Raw genomic sequence first — 17,377 nt, 5'->3', positions numbered from 1 at the left:
CAGGGATACAATTATTAACAAATGTTAAAAAATTAAGCCACCTCAGGGTTTTCATTTTAATCTGTAGTCTGTTTATCCACAGAATTATGACGTGACAGGCAGGCTTGGCAGTGCTTTTAAAGCTGTACTTGAGCTTGTTGCTCGAGAAGTGAAAGATAGACCTATGATATTTTTAATTGATTTATACTCATACATTTGTATACAAATGTATCTTACATTTTAGCTCTCGCGCTAATTGTATCTTAACCTGGATTAATCTATGTCACAGTCATGTGGGACAGTGTGTGCGTTTTTAAACAAACTTGATTTCCTGAAAGACAATGGCACATAGGTAAGTGCTGCTTGCTGACCTGGTGGCTTTGTTCTCCAGCTAGGTGCATTATTGCTGGTGTAAACGACAGTTTGTGCGACAGATTATGGAGGAGACCATTAGTCTGGCTCAAGGAAACTCTGCATTCGCTTAAGCAGGCTGCCAAAAGAACAGAATAATGTACAACTCTGATTATTTGGATAAACGCGCAAGGGCAAAGTTTGCAGATGTAAACATCCTCTGTCTGATAAATACTAAGTATCTTTTTTTCAGAGCATTTGTTCTGCTGTCCCTGCTTAAGGCAGCACAGATTCATGGAGCCCCTTCTAGGAGGCACCAAGACCAGGAAGCCCTGGACAGGATGCTACTCCTCATCAGGCTTTCAACAGCCACTCAGTACGCAGAGCTAGGGCTATGGGGTAGGGCTGGGAGGGAGGGGCCACACCGTACACACAAAGGGACCCCAGGGGGGCACTCAGCACGCAGAGCTAGGGCTATGGGGTAGGGCTGGGAGGGAGGGGCCACACCGTACACACAGAGGGACCCCAGGGGGGCACTCAGCACGCGGAGCTAGGGCTATGGGGTAGGGCTGGGAGGGAGGGGCCACACCGTACACACAGAGGGACCCCAGGGGGGCTCTCAGCACGCAGAGCTAGGGCTATGGGGTAGGGCTGGGAGGGAGGGGCCACACCGTACACACAGAGGGACCCCAGGGGGGCACTCAGCACGCGGAGCTAGGGCTATGGGGTAGGGCTGGGAGGGAGGGGCCACACCGTACACACAGAGGGACCCCAGGGGGGCTCTCAGCACGCAGAGCTAGGGCTATGGGGTAGGGCTGGGAGGGAGGGGCCACACCGTACACACAGAGGGACCCCAGGGGGGCTCTCAGCACGCAGAGCTAGGGCTATGGGGTAGGGCTGGGAGGGAGGGGCCACACCGTACACACAGAGGGACCTCAAGGGGGCACTCAGCACACAGAGCTAGGGCTATGACGTGACTGTTTCAGGCGCTGCCCGTGCGTACGCCGTGTGACTGTTTCAGGCGCTGCCCGTGCGTACGCCGTGTGACTGTTTCAGGCGCTGCCCGTGCGTACGGCGTATTACTGTTTCAGGCGCTGCCCGTGCGTATGCCGCGTTACTGTTTCAGGCGCTGCCCGTGCGTTCGCCGTATTACTGTTTCAGGCGCTGCCCGTGCGTACGCCGCGTGACTGTTTCAGGCGCTGCCCGTGCGTACGCCGCGTTACTGTTTCAGGCGCTGCCCGTGCGTACGCCGCGTTACTGTTTCAGGCGCTGCCCGTGCGTACGCCGCTTTACTGTTTCAGGCGCTGCCCGTGCGTACGCCGCGTTACTGTTTCAGGCGCTGCCCGTGCTTACGCCGCGTTACTGTTTCAGGCGCTGCCCGTGCTTACGCCGCGTGACTGTTTCAGGCGCTGCCCGTGCGTACGCCGCGTTACTGTTTCAGGCGCTGCCCGTGCGTACGCCGCGTGACTGTTTCAGGCGCTGCCCGTGCGTACGCCGCGTTACTGTTTCAGGCGCTGCCCGTGCGTACGCCGCGTTACTGTTTCAGGCGCTGCCCGTGCGTACGCCGTATTACTGTTTCAGGCGCTGCCCGTGCGTACGCCGTATTACTGTTTCAGGCGCTGCCCGTGCGTACGCCGTATTACTGTTTCAGGCGCTGCCCGTGCGTACGCCGCGTGACTGTTTCAGGCGCTGCCCGTGCGTACGCCGTGTTACTGTTTCAGGTGCTGCCTGTGTGTTCCCTGCATTACTGTTTCTGGTGCTTCCCCTGCGTACATCGAGTTACATTTTCTGGCACTGCCTGTGCATACAGCTCTATACATTTTCTAGGTCTGCCAAGTCTGTTCATCCTGCCATTTTATGGCAAACTATATAAATGAAATTAATATATTAATACACTATCAGGGGCACCATGGTGGTGCAGTGATTAGCACTGTTGCCTCACACTTCTGGGACCCGGGTTCAAGTCTCCGCCTGGGTCACATGTGTGTGGAGTTTACATGTTCTCCCCATGTCGTCGTGGGGTTTCCTCCGGGTACTCCGGTTTCCCCCCACAGTCCAAAAACATGCTAAGGCTTATTGGAGTTGCCAAAGCAAAGTTGGATAAGCGGTTTGGAAAATGGGTGGATGGAATACAGTACCAGGCCATTTCATATGTGTCACGCTCGGCGTTTGCGGGTGAGGCGCACGGACGGGGCGAGCGGGCAGGAAGCAGGCGAGCAGGCAGACTCAGGGCAAACGGGGATTTATTAAAAGGACGAGGACTTGGGAACATGGCACGCCGACTAACATCAATGACAGACACTGGATTAGTACACAACAGGAACTTAAATACAAGAAACAAGGCAGCAGGAAACAAGACACGACTGGGCACGATCAGGAAATCACACGTGGGTAATTAGGGGGCGTGGCACACACGAGGAGCGGACGGAGCGGGCGTCACAGAACCCCCCCCCAAAGGCGCGCTACACCGGGCGCGCCCGGGAGGAGGCGAAGGACGGGACGAGACCGGGAAACCAGAACCTGAAAGACAAGGGCAAAAAAATCAACGGGGAACAGGGAACAAGACAGACAGGCAAAACTGACAAAGAGGCAGGAGCCAGGACAGGACACTACACAAGACAGGAAAAGCCGACAGACAGACCAGGAAGGGAGGAACAGAGGGAACAGGTGGAACAAAAGGAGCGGGAGTGACGGGAGGGAACGACGGGAAACCAGGAACAGAGCGGGGCAGAACAAAGGCAGGAGGAGGAACAAGGACAGGCGGGACAGAGACAGGAAAGAAGGGAGAGAAGGAGGAGGAAGGAAGGGGAGCCCGAGGGAGCCCCAGCGGGCGACGGGAGGCAGCCGGAGGGGCCGCAGGCGGCCGGGAGGCCGGAGCCGGAGGGGACCTCGGAGGGGCCGAGGAGGCAGGGCGAGGGACCTGCGGAGGGGCCAGGGAGGAAGCAGGAGGGAGCACCGGGGAAGGGGACGAGGGAGCAGGAGGGGCCCACGGCGAAGGCCCGGAGGAGGGGGGAGCCGCAGCAGGCGGCGACGTCCGGTGGAGGGCCGGAGGTAGGGGCCCCGCAGGCAACCGAGGAGCCGCCGTCGGGGAGCCCGTAGGCGGCCGACCAGGCACCGGAGGGGGGAGCGAGGCGGGGCGACGAGGTACTGGAGGGGAACCCGCAGGCGACCGCCGACCCGGAGGGCCAGGACCCGCAGGCGCCAACCGAGCCAGAGCGCAGGCGAGGGAGGGCGAGCCAGGGGGCAGGGCGGGAGGGACCCCAGTCCGACGTCTGTGTCCCCTCCCTCTGCGGGACACAGACATACCGACCCCCGGTCGGGGTCGATGTCGCCGGGGTGAGGGTGAAGGAGTCACTAGTGTGGTCCCCGAGGGGTCCCATTCAAGCTCCTCCACCTCCGAAGAGGGAGGAGCCACGATGGAGTCCTCCGGGACCACCTCAGGGACCAGGGCGACAGGACTTGGAGCTGCTGCAGGCGGAGGGGGCGCCTGCCCGGGAGCTGCTGCAGGCGGAGGGGGCGCCTGCCCGGGAGCTGCAGCAGGCGGCTGCAGTGGGGGCGCCTGCCCGGGAGCTGCAGCAGGCGGCTGCAGAGGGGGCGCCTGCCCGGAAGCTGCAGCAGGCGGCTGCAGAGGGGGCGCCTGCCCGGGAGCTGCAGCAGGCGGCTGCAGAGGGGGCGCCTCTGCAGGAACAGGAGCACGGTCAGGAACAGGAGCACGGTCAGGAACAGGAGCACGGTCAGGAACAGGAGCTGGCTGCAGTGGGGGCGCCGGCCCGGGAGCTGCAGCAGGCGGCTGCAGTGGGGGCGCCTGCCCGGGAGCTGCAGCAGGCGGCTGCAGTGGGGGCGCCTGCCCGGGAGCTGCAACGCGGTCAGGAACAGGTGCGCGGTCAGGAACAGGAGCTGGCTGCCTTGAGGGCGCCTGCCCGGGAGCTGCAGCAGGCGGCTGCAGTGGGGGCGCCTGCCCGGGAGCTGCAGCAGGCGGCTGCAGAGGGGGCGCCTCTGCAGGAACAGGAGCGCGGTCAGGAACAGGAGCACGGTCAGGAACAGGAGCACGGTCAGGAACAGGAGCGCGGTCAGGAACAGGAGCACGGTCAGGAACAGGAGCACGGTCAGGAACAGGAGCTGGCTGCAGTGGGGGCGCCTGCCCGGGAGCTGCAGCAGGTGGCTGCAGTGGGGGCGCCTGCCCGGGAGCTGCAGCAGGCGGCTGCAGTGGGGGCGCCTGCCCGGGAGCTGCAGCAGGCGGCTGCAGTGGGGGCGCCTGCCCGGGAGCTGCAGCAGGCGGCTGCAGAGGGGGCGCCTGCCCGGGAGCTGCAGCAGGCGGCTGCAGAGGGGGCGCCTGCCCGGGAGCTGCAGCAGGCGGCTGCAGAGGGGGCGCCTCTGCAGGAACTGCAGGTTGCTGCAGTGGCGGCTGCGCTGGCTGCGCAGGCGGCAGCGCAGATGGCAGGAACACCCCAGACGTGTGCGCGGGAACTGCAGGCAGACAGGAAGACTCAGGCGAGGGCACAGAAGCTGCAGATGACGGGAACGCCCCAGACGTGGGCGCGGGAACTGCAGGCAGACAGGACAACTCGACAGCGGGAGCCCTAAGCACAGGCGGGTGCTTAACCGCTGGAGTCGGACGGCCCGTCGGTCGCGCAGGCAGCGGAGGTGGCTGTCCCAGCGCATGAACCGCGGGTACTGGCGACAGCCCCAGCACGGTAGCCGCAGGATCTAGCGGCGGCACCTGTGCAGGTGTCGCGGGCTGAGGAAGCTGCGCCGTCTGCACGGGCAGTAGCGAGGACTGCTCCGGCTGCGCAGGTTGCAGGGGGGCGGGCGCTGCAAGCCGCGCAGGCGGCGGTCGCCGGGAATGCAGAGAGCGTGCCAACTGCTCTCTGCATTCTAACAGAGGCGAGGAGAGCTCCTCAGGGGCTTTTGCCTCTACAGGCGGGACTGGTAAGTCCGCTGAAGGAGGGACGATCCCTGCCTCCCTTGGGAAGCGGGGCACACGCGGGACTGAGTCTCTGACCGCTCGAATCCCTCCCCAATGCTGTAGTCTCTCGGGCCGGTAATTATACCGCTCGAGGGGCGGTGGCTGATCCGGGGACAAGGGCTTGAGGTCCGGGAATTGGACTTGCCTCTCCTCCTCGTCGTCGCTGCAGTCCCAGAACCTGGCCAGAGAACAAGCTCCGAAACGGAGCGGTTCGTCCTCGGGGCTCTGGAGTAGCTCCTCCTTCTCGCTCTCGAAAGGGGTCCACGGGTGGGAGAGCGAGCAGGAACCCAGACTGATGAACTCCTCAGGGGTCCTCTTTCTCCCCTGCTTCCTCTTCTTTTTTCGGTCTGTCATTCTGTCACGCTCGGCGTTTGCGGGTGAGGCGCACGGACGGGGCGAGCGGGCAGGAAGCAGGCGAGCAGGCAGACTCAGGGCAAACGGGGATTTATTAAAAGGACGAGGACTTGGGAACATGGCACGCCGACTAACATCAATGACAGACACTGGATTAGTACACAACAGGAACTTAAATACAAGAAACAAGGCAGCAGGAAACAAGACACGACTGGGCACGATCAGGAAATCACACGTGGGTAATTAGGGGGCGTGGCACACACGAGGAGCGGACGGAGCGGGCGTCACAATATGTAAAAATGTATCAAATACAAGATAGAACTTATCATCAATCTTTACTCATCTTTCCATCCATGCATACCCACTCAGCTAATGGCTTGTTGCTTTATTTAAATTAGTAATTTAACAATAAGTATGTGATGGCTTTTTAAGCATAATGTGTCACTTAAAGAATATGCTACATCAGCGCACCTTATGACCTACCGGCAGGCAAACTCCCTGAACTAAATGGAAATTTGGCTTGATTTTTAGACATCCTCTTTCCCCTGGTAATATTTTCATTAAATACTTTTCAAATCTGACACTGACGCTCATGCTAACTGACTACAAATGTCTGACTGTAGATCATTAGTATGTAAGTATTCCAGGCTCATGTGCGGTGGTTTTTAGCTACCTTCACCATCAAAAGAGTTTAAACACACACCACAGGAATGATGCTTGTCGTCTGTAATGTTTGCCAAATTACTGACAGGGTTTAAATGCTGATAAACAGTCATTTGTTTAAGTAGCAAAGAGGTGTGATTCCTAAATCAGATCATAGAATTTAAATCGAGTGGATTTTTCTATATGATGAGAAAGGGAATCAATAAATAGACATGAATTATTAAAATGGCTGCGGGTTGAGAGATTGTATTAGATGACCTTTCATTTTGCCTGTTCTGGGCTAGATTCTTGTATTTGGGCCAGAGTACACCTGGATAGGATACATTTTGGGAAGCAATCAATTAAGGAAATTTCAATAAAACAGAATTAAACATCTTCCACAAACAGAACCATTAAAGTTCCAAATGACCCTGGATGGACTTTATAGCCACATAAAATATGAGTAGGAATTGAAGAAATTATATCCTGAAAACACTCATTTTTGTTTCAGCAGCTTTCTGGTTAAGAAATGCTGAGCTTTGATTTATATACAGAATAGCTAATGGTTATAATTTATTGCACAATTAAGTTTGTAAAAAAATCAGTTAGATGTTTTTATACTAAGACTTTAGCAATGAAATCAGTTTTTATATACTGGAGTGTACTAATCTTTATAAGTGTATTCCTAAAATCGAGCTGCTCCATAATAATAATAATAATAATAATAATACCCTGTCTCTGTTTATTATAAAAGCTATTTATCGAAATTTCTATGAGGAAGCCTCTAATCCCAACATGACAACCTTAACCCCTACCTAGTCCTAACCGTAACCATAAGTAACCAAACAAAATACAAGACTTTTGGTATTTTTAGGGGACTTGAAAAATGTTCCCCAATATGTCAAAATAACATGCTTTCGGTCCCCACAATGTAATATAAACCTAATCCACAAACACACACACTCACACACACACACACACACACAGAGCCAGGGCAGGTGCTGAACCAATATTGCTGGAGCTGTTGAGCTAATGTGCTGCCTGTGTAGGTGTATTCAAAAGGCAATTAAAATTCCATTGCCTACAGCAACAGTCATATGAAATCTCATGTAACTTTGGGCTTATGTTTAGATCAAATGTATTTTTTTTTCCTCTTTTACCCATGGTCATAAATTATAGGGGGGTTGTAACACCCCCCCCCAGTAATAAAAGCCAGCCAATAAGATGCCCTTAAGTTCGTGGAGACCTCAACCTCAGTGCTCAATCCAAAGTTATACCTGTGCTTGAAAAAATGATACCACTTTGTAATCATTAAATGATGAAGGACGATGTAGCTTCTACTGCACGGAGTGTTAATATGGTATTCTTTAAGACAGTATTCCTTGAACCAGTCCTTGGGGGCCCCCTAACGGTCCCTGTTTTTGCTCTTTCCTAATTCCCCAAGGTCTGGTTTGAGAAACACTGCTTTAAGAGAAGACTAGCAGCAGTAGTTGCCTTTGTGAAGATAGAGATGCCTGCCAAACATACTGAACCTCATTTCTTTATAAGAAAGCTGCTGTGAGCATCACCTCCTAAAATATTTAATCAACTACCAGACAAACAGCATTGGTGTGCTGCACTGCAGTACAAGTGCGGCAAAAAAAAATCGTAGGGCCTTCGGCGGCTAGTTAAGATTCATGGGGACAAAGTCAAAATTTGATGAGAAGTCAAAGATGAGGAGTCTTCATTGTCATCATGTTGAGACCTCATCATCACTGACGAGTGATTATGTTCGAGTGTCTGCCATGGTTCCACGTGTGTGCTGTTTGCATGTTCTCCCCGTGTTGTCGTGAGGTTTCCTTCAGGTACTCTGGTCCCACCCCCCCCACACACACTCCCAAAACATGTTGAGGTTAATTGGAGTTACCAAATTGCCAATAGGTGTGTGTGAGTGAATGGTCTGTAAGTGTGGCCTGCATTGAGTTGGTGCCCCATCCTGGGTTCGCTGCCATGTGCCCGTAGCCTCTGTGATGGGCTCCGGAGCCCCCCACAACCCTGAATGTGATAAGCAATTACAGGAAATGGATTGATGGATGCTCACTATTGACCAGGTCTGTGTTATCACTTCAACTAGATGCACCTAAAGGTTCCCTGTTGTTTTCAAGTTGGTTAACAGATGTTGTGTCTGTTATAAGATATTGGTGTGTGTTGCCACTCACCAAAAGCAGAGCACAGAGTCACCACAGCTCACCGAAGTCCAGTTTTCTTCCCTCTGGCTTAGTTTCACAGATTGTTTTGTTAGAATGGATGTTCATTGCATAATTTGAATGCAGTGCATTTGGACCCTGCTGGTCGAAGTCTATGTGAGGCCCTGCAGGTGCCCCCCAGTCCCAGGCATAGTGAAATTAGCTTGCTATGTCGACGCCCCCTCAGACCATGGCTCCCTGGGCAGGCTTCAAGCAGGTGCCCCCCAGTCCCAGGCGAAGTGATATCGGCTTGCTGTGTCGACGCCCCCCCAGACCATGGCTCCCTGGGCAGGTTTCATGTGGGTGCCCCCCATTCCCAGGCAAAATGACATCGGCTTCCTATGGTAGCAGGAAGAAATTGGCTTGCTATGTCTACGCCTCCTCAGACCATGGCGTCATAGGTGGCCGCTGATAGGATGCATCTGGAGATCCAGGATTCTCTGGGCAGTCTAAGACTGGCCAGCTAATATGCCCAAATATACTGGTATGCAAAGTAAGGAAGTGAGATTTTTGGAGAGCTTTGTGGTGTACTGTACTTGCCGTACTTTCTGTGCTAGCTAATGAGAGCAAATTTCAGGAGCCCTTCAGCTCAGTCTGCATTCTGCCGGTGGCAGGCCGCTTTGATGCATTTGACAAGCTGTTGCAAAGTGGCTCCGTGAACCTCGGATTGTTATTTATTATTTTTTATGCATAATTACAAGCTTCTAAAATGTATTTACATGCCATCCTTCAACCACAGCAAAAAGTCTCCAAAAAAATAAAAAAAAGAAACTGAAGGCAATCTGTTCAGTTGCAGTTGCAGGAATTTTCTGCCGTCCTCTGGGGGTGCTGGGTCAGGGAGCCAGCAGGCATGTGCTGGCAGACAGAAGGACCAACTGCACAAGCTGAGCCAGAATCCAAAGGCTTCTAGCTGTAAACTGTACTAGCCCCTTCTATATTAGAAACCTCTGCAATCTCTGTGTCAATTTATTGTGCTTAATCCTTTAATTTTTTCATCTAAAAATCTAAGCTTTCACACGGCTTAATCTGTGGTGAGTGCTGTGTTTCCCCAGAGCAGTCTTAAAGCCCAGGTGTTACACAGTATAAACATTACACAGGTCAAACAGTTGTGGAAAGGTGTACCGTATATGACTCATAAATGGAATAACATAACTTTTTAATTGTCGCGTGAGATTATATTCAGAATGTCTGAGGTGCCACGTTAAGTATCACAAACAACTTTATGCCTCCGAGGCCAGTTTTAACAGCTTATTTACCTGAATTGGTATTTAGATTTTTATTATAAATTGATTACCTTGAATGTGTGTATATTCTGGGTATATTTGTGGTTTAGCAGGGCACATTTGTCTTTTTAAAAAGCTGTAATTATACGCCACACTGTGACCTTAATTGGAGGGAAGGGGGCTGTAGAGCTGGCAATTTAGGTAATTTGCCTGAAATCTCATTCCCACGTTCAGTTGTGGAACTTTCCAGGAGATTATATAACAAGCCCTGAATTGATCTGTGGATATTTGAAAAGCAGACAGCCTGACAAGGAGAGGACTAGCAAGCTTTAGCACAAACAACAGCCTATCTGCAAAGGTACAGCAATGATGCGATAGTGTGAAGTCTTGCTTATTTTGAAGTCGGTCACTGGTTCCTCTGCAATCAGTAGCTGCTCTAGGAAAGAGACAGAAACTTTTTATCCCTTTACCGCTCTTCATCTGTAATGTCCTTTATAAATGTTTTCTCATACTTTAATGGGTGATGCAGTGGAAAGATCTCCCAGTGAATTCTGTGTTAACACACAGTCTACAGCTTAATATAATATTTACTTACCTTGTATAGCATGTCCTTGGTTTTGCAGCCTGTCAGTCTGTCTATCAGACAGTCTGTCTACCAATCTGCCTGCCTGCTTGTTTGTCTGTCTGTCAATCTGTTTGTCTGCCTGTCAGTCTGACTGTCTGCCTGTCTATCAGTTTGTCTGTCTATCTGCTTGTCTATCAGTCGGTCTGTCTGCCTGCCCGCCTTTCTATCTCTCTGTCTGTTCGTCAAATGAATGATACAGCAAGATGTGGTCATTAAAAAAACAGTTATTTCTGAAATTTGTAATGACTCCTCTTTCATACATTTCTGTCAACAAAGGACTGTCCCTTGAAGTTCTTTTTCTATCAGAATTATGTGAGGATGTCAAATGTCACATTTTAACATTGCTGGAATAAGCCACAATCATGCAGCAAAGAGTCAGATAACAGAGTCCTTCTTTGTTCATTGGAGCTACCTGCTATTACTGCTTTATTCACTATGACCTAAACTTATAGTGACCAAGGCTCCTCTTGTCTCTGCTTGTCATTAATGACAACTATTATCGAGATAATCACTTTCACGTTGAGCTGTTTGTAATTATATTCCAGTGTATGCTTTTATCATTCGAAAAGAAGAGATCTGATGTGATTTTACAGCTACTGGAGGCAGCAGAACCCCAGTCTTCTCAGATACCTTCTTGATTATCTCTTCAGAAGAGAAAGATGAGTCATGACCTGGTGCCAGTTGAGTATGTGGCGCTGCTGGGTGTCTGTCCAGGTGCATGCTGGGAGGCCTGCGCCCTGGTGGGTCCTCAGAGCATGCTGGGAGGCCTGCACCCTGGTGGGTCCTCAGAGCATGCTGGGAGGCCTGCGCCCTGGTGGGTCCTCAGAGCATGCTGGGAGGCCTGCGTCCTGGTGGGTCCTCAGTGCATGCTGCGAGGCCTGCGCCCTGGTGGGTCCTCAGAACATGCTGGGAGGCCTGCGCCCTGGTGGGTCCTCAGAGCATGCTGGGAGGCCTGCGCCCTGGTGGGTCCTCAGAGCATGCTGGGAGGCCTGCGCCCTGGTGGGTCCTCAGAGCATGCTGCGAGGCCGCACTTCTGGACAGTACTCCTTCAGTGTGCTGCTTACTGCTTTTGTGGGCTTTTCACGACTTTCCTACCTTGGGCTAAGGGGGATATTCCACTGCTCCTGACTACATGTCCAGCCACTTATCCAGTACAGGGGAGTCTGGAATCTAGGATCCTAGAAATTCTAGAACACATGGAAGGGGTACACCCTGGACGGGGTGCCAGTCTGTCACAGGACACAGGGCTGGGGTACACCCTGGATTCACAGCAAAGGATTCTGAAGCATTTTACTACAGCGTAATGTTTGTCAGTAATTATGGAGCTTTCAGTAAGGAAATTGAATCATTACCATTTATTCTATTGTGGGATAATCAGGACTTGGAAAAAACATATTTGTAAACTACCTGAATAGAACCAGATAAGTTCCCTTGTCATGTGTGGCTTCCGTAATATTTATTTAATTGCTGTACGTGCCAAGAATGCATGCTTTAGTTTTTTTTAAGTATGTGGAATAGGACATGTTTTTAAATACTATGCAGGTTATGATCATAGATGCAATAGGGAGGAATGTGTACTGACCCTAGACACACATAAAAAACAGCAAAATAATAGCTACATAAATGTCCCATTGTGATAAAATATCCTATGGGCAGCAGTAGAGGTGCTGATTCAGTGTGGCGTCTTTAGAGTGGACACCTGACAGTGTGGTTCTGTAAACCCATCCGTCGTATTCCAGTCTGTGATCCAGTTTTTGTTTGCACTGGTAATACTGACCCTCCTACTTCCGGCTTCTTCAGACCACGGAACCTAAATCAGTGCTAGTGGAAACTCTCTGCAGAAAGAGTGGGGGCCCTGTGGAGGAATGCTTACTGCCCTCCCCCTCCCCCACACACACACTCATGAGTCTCTACATTCATTCCACATCTGTCTGCCAGTGCAGAGGTTCCAGGAGCACGCTGGTGAAATTTTAGCAAGCCCACCTTGCTTGTTGACCCGGAGAGCTAATATGAGCTGTCAAATGCGGGGAAGTCAGCTGACGCGAAGGGCATGTGGCCTGTTTCTTACGATCCTGAATTTTAATGCGAATTTACTGTATAATAGTATGAGTAATATGTATTAAGCAAATGGTTTTAAAACCATTTTTTGTAACAATATCATGGTTGTTGCCCGCTCTCCTCCAAGGTGTGGGTTTGAAACCCACCTCCACTCTGTCTGCGAAAATCACATGTTAAGATAAACTTAATTGATCCCAAGGGGAAACTTTTGTGTTTACAGTTGTTAGGTACCTAAAAGTGCAGAAAAACATATAGTATGATGCACAGACAGCACAGGCAAGTAAACAAAGTGAAAACAAAATGTTAAAGTGTATAATACACAAACAGAATGCCCTGGAAAAAATTATGAAGGATAAACAGATGGCAGCAGATTTTTACTACATCGAAAATGCAAGGCGTTCCTGGTGTGTCGTGGGTGGAGATTGGGGGGGCGGGGGTGACATGTCGGGACGGGGTGCTGAAGTAGGCAGGAAGGATTCCCGTTAGCGCTCTTTAGCGCCCCGTAATCGGGGCTCCTGGATACCAGACCACAGTGCCTGCCTCCAAGGGGGCTCAGCGTCAGTCTGCGCTGGAGTCGGCCTTCCTGATGAGATTGGACTGATGCGGCTTCCTCTCAGCAGACCACAGTGTAGAACAGCAGGCTGGCCTCTGTGGACCACTAAAGCATCCTCAGCAGCCTGCCACTGGCATCCAAAGGCTTGAGCTTCTTCAGGAAGTGGAGTCTGCTCTGGCCTTTCCTCTCAGTCCAGCTTGCTGTTCAGATGGATCCTCTGGTTCCTCCATTTTCTCCCCAGATGGTGACAGGGTCTCAGGAGCTCCACCAATCCAACACCAGCTCCTTCGTCTTGCTGATGTTAAGCTCAAGTTGGCTTCCCTCCACAATCCGAAGACATGCAGTTATATGAGCAGGAAGCTTTGCGGTTTATATAACCCAGTGTGTGATGGATAGTGTGCTTGTGCCTCGTAATGGACTGACATCTGGTTCATGGTGTAGCCCTGCCTCACACCCAGTGCTGCCTGGGACAGGCTACACCCTTCCTCAGACCCCCCCCCCCCACCACCATATACTGGATACGTTTTTGGAAGATCTATCTATCGACTGACGGATGGATGAAAAAATGCGGTCAAATGACAGGATGTTTTCTTACGAGCAGAAAATTGGTCATTAATAGAACAGTTCGGAGATACATTTCATTACCTAGTAGGGAATATAACAAATTATACAAAATGACAAATGTGGCAGTAATAGAATTAGTATCAAACCCCGTTATCGTCACAGTGTGGTGCAAAGTGATACGTGTCTGATTTTCACTGCATTTTCCCGACAGAAACCCCTGATGGCAGGACTGCTGTGAGAGTTTTAAAGCCACAGTGTCTGTCTAAACCTTTTTTGTTCAGTAGGATACATTATCCTGATAAAATAGCCAATTTCATACTAAATTTAGGGTATGAAAATGGATGTCTAGAATATCGCAGAGTAGATGTTGTTACAGTTCTTCCCACAATGCATTCTAATAGCTCCCTCCAGCATACATAAAAGAAATTTGATGTTTCTCTTTAATATGTCAACTTCACTTCTATATTGCTAACCAAACGAGAAAGGACATTTTCTGTTTTTCCGTTGTCCGGAGGGGGGTTGCAGCCCTTCTGACTTTATTCAGTGGTGTCTGCCTGTCTGTTTTGCTACCCCAAGTCTCCACCTCTCCCTCTTTAACCTTTACAGTTTAAATGTGGTATTTTGTCTAAAATAAAGCACATTTTCATCCAGCTGTTTAGCTGTATATTTTACTGGAACAGCTCCAGGTACGTAGCGTGGGAAGCATACTGGAGAGTAATCCATCCTGGCGCTTAACCAGCACCTACCGAATTATGAATGACCACATTAGCTGCTGCCCTCTCATGTATCAGGCGTGAACATTATGTACTGGAAAGTCTTTTTAGGGGTATTTTTAGGATTTATGGACTTCAAAAGGTGACTGTTGAAGAGTCCTCTGGCTGTCAGTTTTCTGCAATGGGAGCTTTAACCTGGTCCCAAGCAACAAGTTCAAGCCTGTTAAATGACCAGGTGGTACATGGAATCAAGGAATCATCACTTCACCAGACCCCACTTTCATGACATCACGTCATATAAATGATATAAAATAAAGCTGGAAGTACACCTTTATTTGTTCTCGACACTATTGAGTGAATATTATAGGGGGCTACTTTGAAACTGCAGTCTAATCCACTGCTGTAATCCTGTAGCATCACTGAAACATGGAGCAGTATCGGCTGGTGTTTGACCCTCTGAGTCACGACTGTGATTGGAAGGTTGTCATGTAAGCAAGGCCTTGAGCAAGGCCCTCAACCCCAGTTGCTCTCGGCGCTAGCTGAGCCTGCTCTCTCACTTGTTTGTCACTTTGAACAAAAGCATCTCTTACATAGATGAAGATACATGATGCATCCTCTTCAAAGGCGTGCTTTTTCTTCCCATTCATAGCTCCAGAAACATGACCGAGAAGACCAGGAAACTCCTGACAAGTGGAGAACGGAGGAGGAGATGGAGACAGAGGCCTCCCATCTAAGAAAACATTTTGACTAGGCCCGACCCTAGCAGGTATCAGACCCGAATGGCCTCAGCCACATGACAAATATAACTTCAACTTTAAACTTACTCATTTTTTTCCCCATCTACAGCATCCTTGGATTCTTCTTCATGGCTAAACTCTGCAGCTATTGGCTGTAATGACATCCAACTGGAATAATAATGAAGTATTAAAGTTCTGGTGTTTAAATATGGCGTGTGCTGATTTGTACCTTTAGCACGTGATAGATCTCCATGACCTTCCTAACTTCAGAAGGTGGTCTTTCATGGTTCTCCTGTTAACCTGGCCGAGCGCTACGTGTGATATAACCTCATACAAACTGAACTTCTGCCACGATGCCTGCAGGTCCCATCCAGGCAGCAGCTCTGAACAAGGTATTTGACCTGAGCTGCTAAGTAAATATGTATCCACAAGCATCCAGTTAGGAAAGCTAACTCTTTATGTTAGATTGCCATGTGTAATACATCTGTTAAACTAAAAATCAGCAGGATGACACACCCAGGGCCTTCAGTTATAAGACAGAATTGGAGGATAAACATAATTCCTTAAAAGTCATCTGAAGTAAACCAGAGAGCTCTGAATGAGAGCCCTGTGCTGTCTGCTGCACATAGCCATGTGTTTGCAGTGCACCCAGTTCAAACTGAATTAAAAAGAACCATAAGAAAGGTTCCAGGAGGCTAATAATGACCAACATCTGTTCAATGACTCTGTTAAGACTGTTAAATCACATTCGTTATGCCAGAGGAGCCGATTTAAGGTGCTGATGATTAGCAGAATGTAGCTGATAAGCCTTCAGACTCACTGTTTCTGCACCTTAATGGGTCATTTGCATGCATTTATTTTCCTCATGAAAAGATAAATTCACAAACGAGCCCCTCTTGTGCAAAACTGTTCAAAGAGGGTCGAGCAGGCACGCTGCACAATCCAATGATAAGCATCGTCGGCAAAGTTATCCCACACGTGGTGGGGGAGGCTGGCTCAGAATGAAACACTGCTGGACTGGGTGGCTGATAAATACCAAAAAGAAACACACACGCACAGGTTTGAAATTATATCTTTGTGGGGACTCTCCATTCATTTTTATGGGCATAACCCTAATACCAAAATTGACAACCTTAACCCAGCCCTAACCTCAGCCATAAGTAACCAAACAAAATGCTGGAGTTTTGCATTTTTAGTTTTTCGTTTGCAGTCACGGATTTTTAGAAAATTGCATTTTCCCTTGTGTACATTTCGTCCCCACAAGGTAAAGTATATCTGGACCACACACGCACACACGTTTGCATTCGTATCTTTATGGGGACCATCCATTAATTTCTATGGTAAAAACCGCAGTTTCAACTATGGCAACCTTAACCTCTACCAGCGCTAACCTTAACCACAAGTAACCAAACAAAATACAAGACTTTTGGCATTTTTAGTTTTTTATTCATGCCTCACATTTTAATCTAAACGCGGAAATTAACACACAAAAGGGGATTTATTTTGTCTCACAAATTACACAATATAATTGTAATGTTATTTTTTAGTCATAAGCACGCTGTGTCACCTAGTCCGCGGTGAACGATGACTGTCAGTGTTACTGTTAGGCAGCAGTGCGAGAGAATGGGGCCCCGAACCAGAGATAGCGACAGCTCGGCAAATGCGCGGCGTACGGGCGCCACAGGAGGCGCGCAAACAGGAGCGGAGCCGCGGACCGGAGCCACGGGACGCGGGGACACGCAGCCGTCACCATGCAGGCCAGTATGCTGCGGCAGGGTCTCTCCTTTCATCATTATTACCGATGGTTTTCTTCTCTTGCAAATCAATGCGGTAGTTTTACGAGCGCCGCGTGTGACAAACAGCTTACCGGCAATATGTCGCGGTTTTTTAATTTATTTTTTTATTAAAAACCTACTTATGAATCCGATACTAAAATGAAATGCTCCGCTGTAATATTTATGGAGATAGTTTGCTGTCTGTTGACAAAAAAACACGTAAACAATATGCACGTTTGCAAACGAATAGAGAAACTGGATGCAGGCAAACAAAATCATCGCTCTGAGATCCGGTTACTTTCTAAACGTATTTAATTATTAACAAATCAACACGTAATATTTCATGCTGATGATGCTTCCCATCTAGCGATTGTGAAAAGTACTATTCGCGACTCTGAAAGTGTGATGTAGGCTCATTTCTGAATTAGATAACAAAAAGCATTACATATATGTATGTGTGTGCATGTGTGTATACAGTATATTTATATCCATACTAGCATTACACTTGGTACCAAATACCAGAAGAAGATTTCCATTATTTATACGTTTAATAATGTTAGCGTATATTTTGTGTATTATATGAGTCTGTGTGAACTCGTATAATTTACCTAC

General features: G+C 49.6%; 1 protein-coding gene across 2 annotated transcripts in view; it reads left to right on the top strand.

Moving 5' to 3' along the window:
- Positions 1–15,197, top strand: part of fhit (fragile histidine triad diadenosine triphosphatase) — a 229,223-nt gene extending 214,026 nt beyond the window's left edge. For both annotated transcript variants that reach the window (XM_049023069.1, XM_049023068.1), the window contains 2 exons: positions 14,903–15,019; positions 15,100–15,197. In XM_049023069.1, coding sequence (XP_048879026.1) covers positions 14,903–15,004 — 102 coding nt within the window. In that variant the 3' untranslated portion in view covers positions 15,005–15,019; positions 15,100–15,197. The remainder of the gene's footprint in view (positions 1–14,902; positions 15,020–15,099) is intronic.
- The last annotated feature ends 2,180 nt before the right edge of the window (positions 15,198–17,377 follow it).

This window comes from Brienomyrus brachyistius, chromosome 8 (assembly GCF_023856365.1).
Source record: "Brienomyrus brachyistius isolate T26 chromosome 8, BBRACH_0.4, whole genome shotgun sequence".
Taxonomy (NCBI): Eukaryota; Metazoa; Chordata; class Actinopteri; order Osteoglossiformes; family Mormyridae; genus Brienomyrus; species Brienomyrus brachyistius.
Note: the sequence above shows the minus strand (reverse complement) of the source record. Positions and strands in the feature narration are given on the sequence as shown.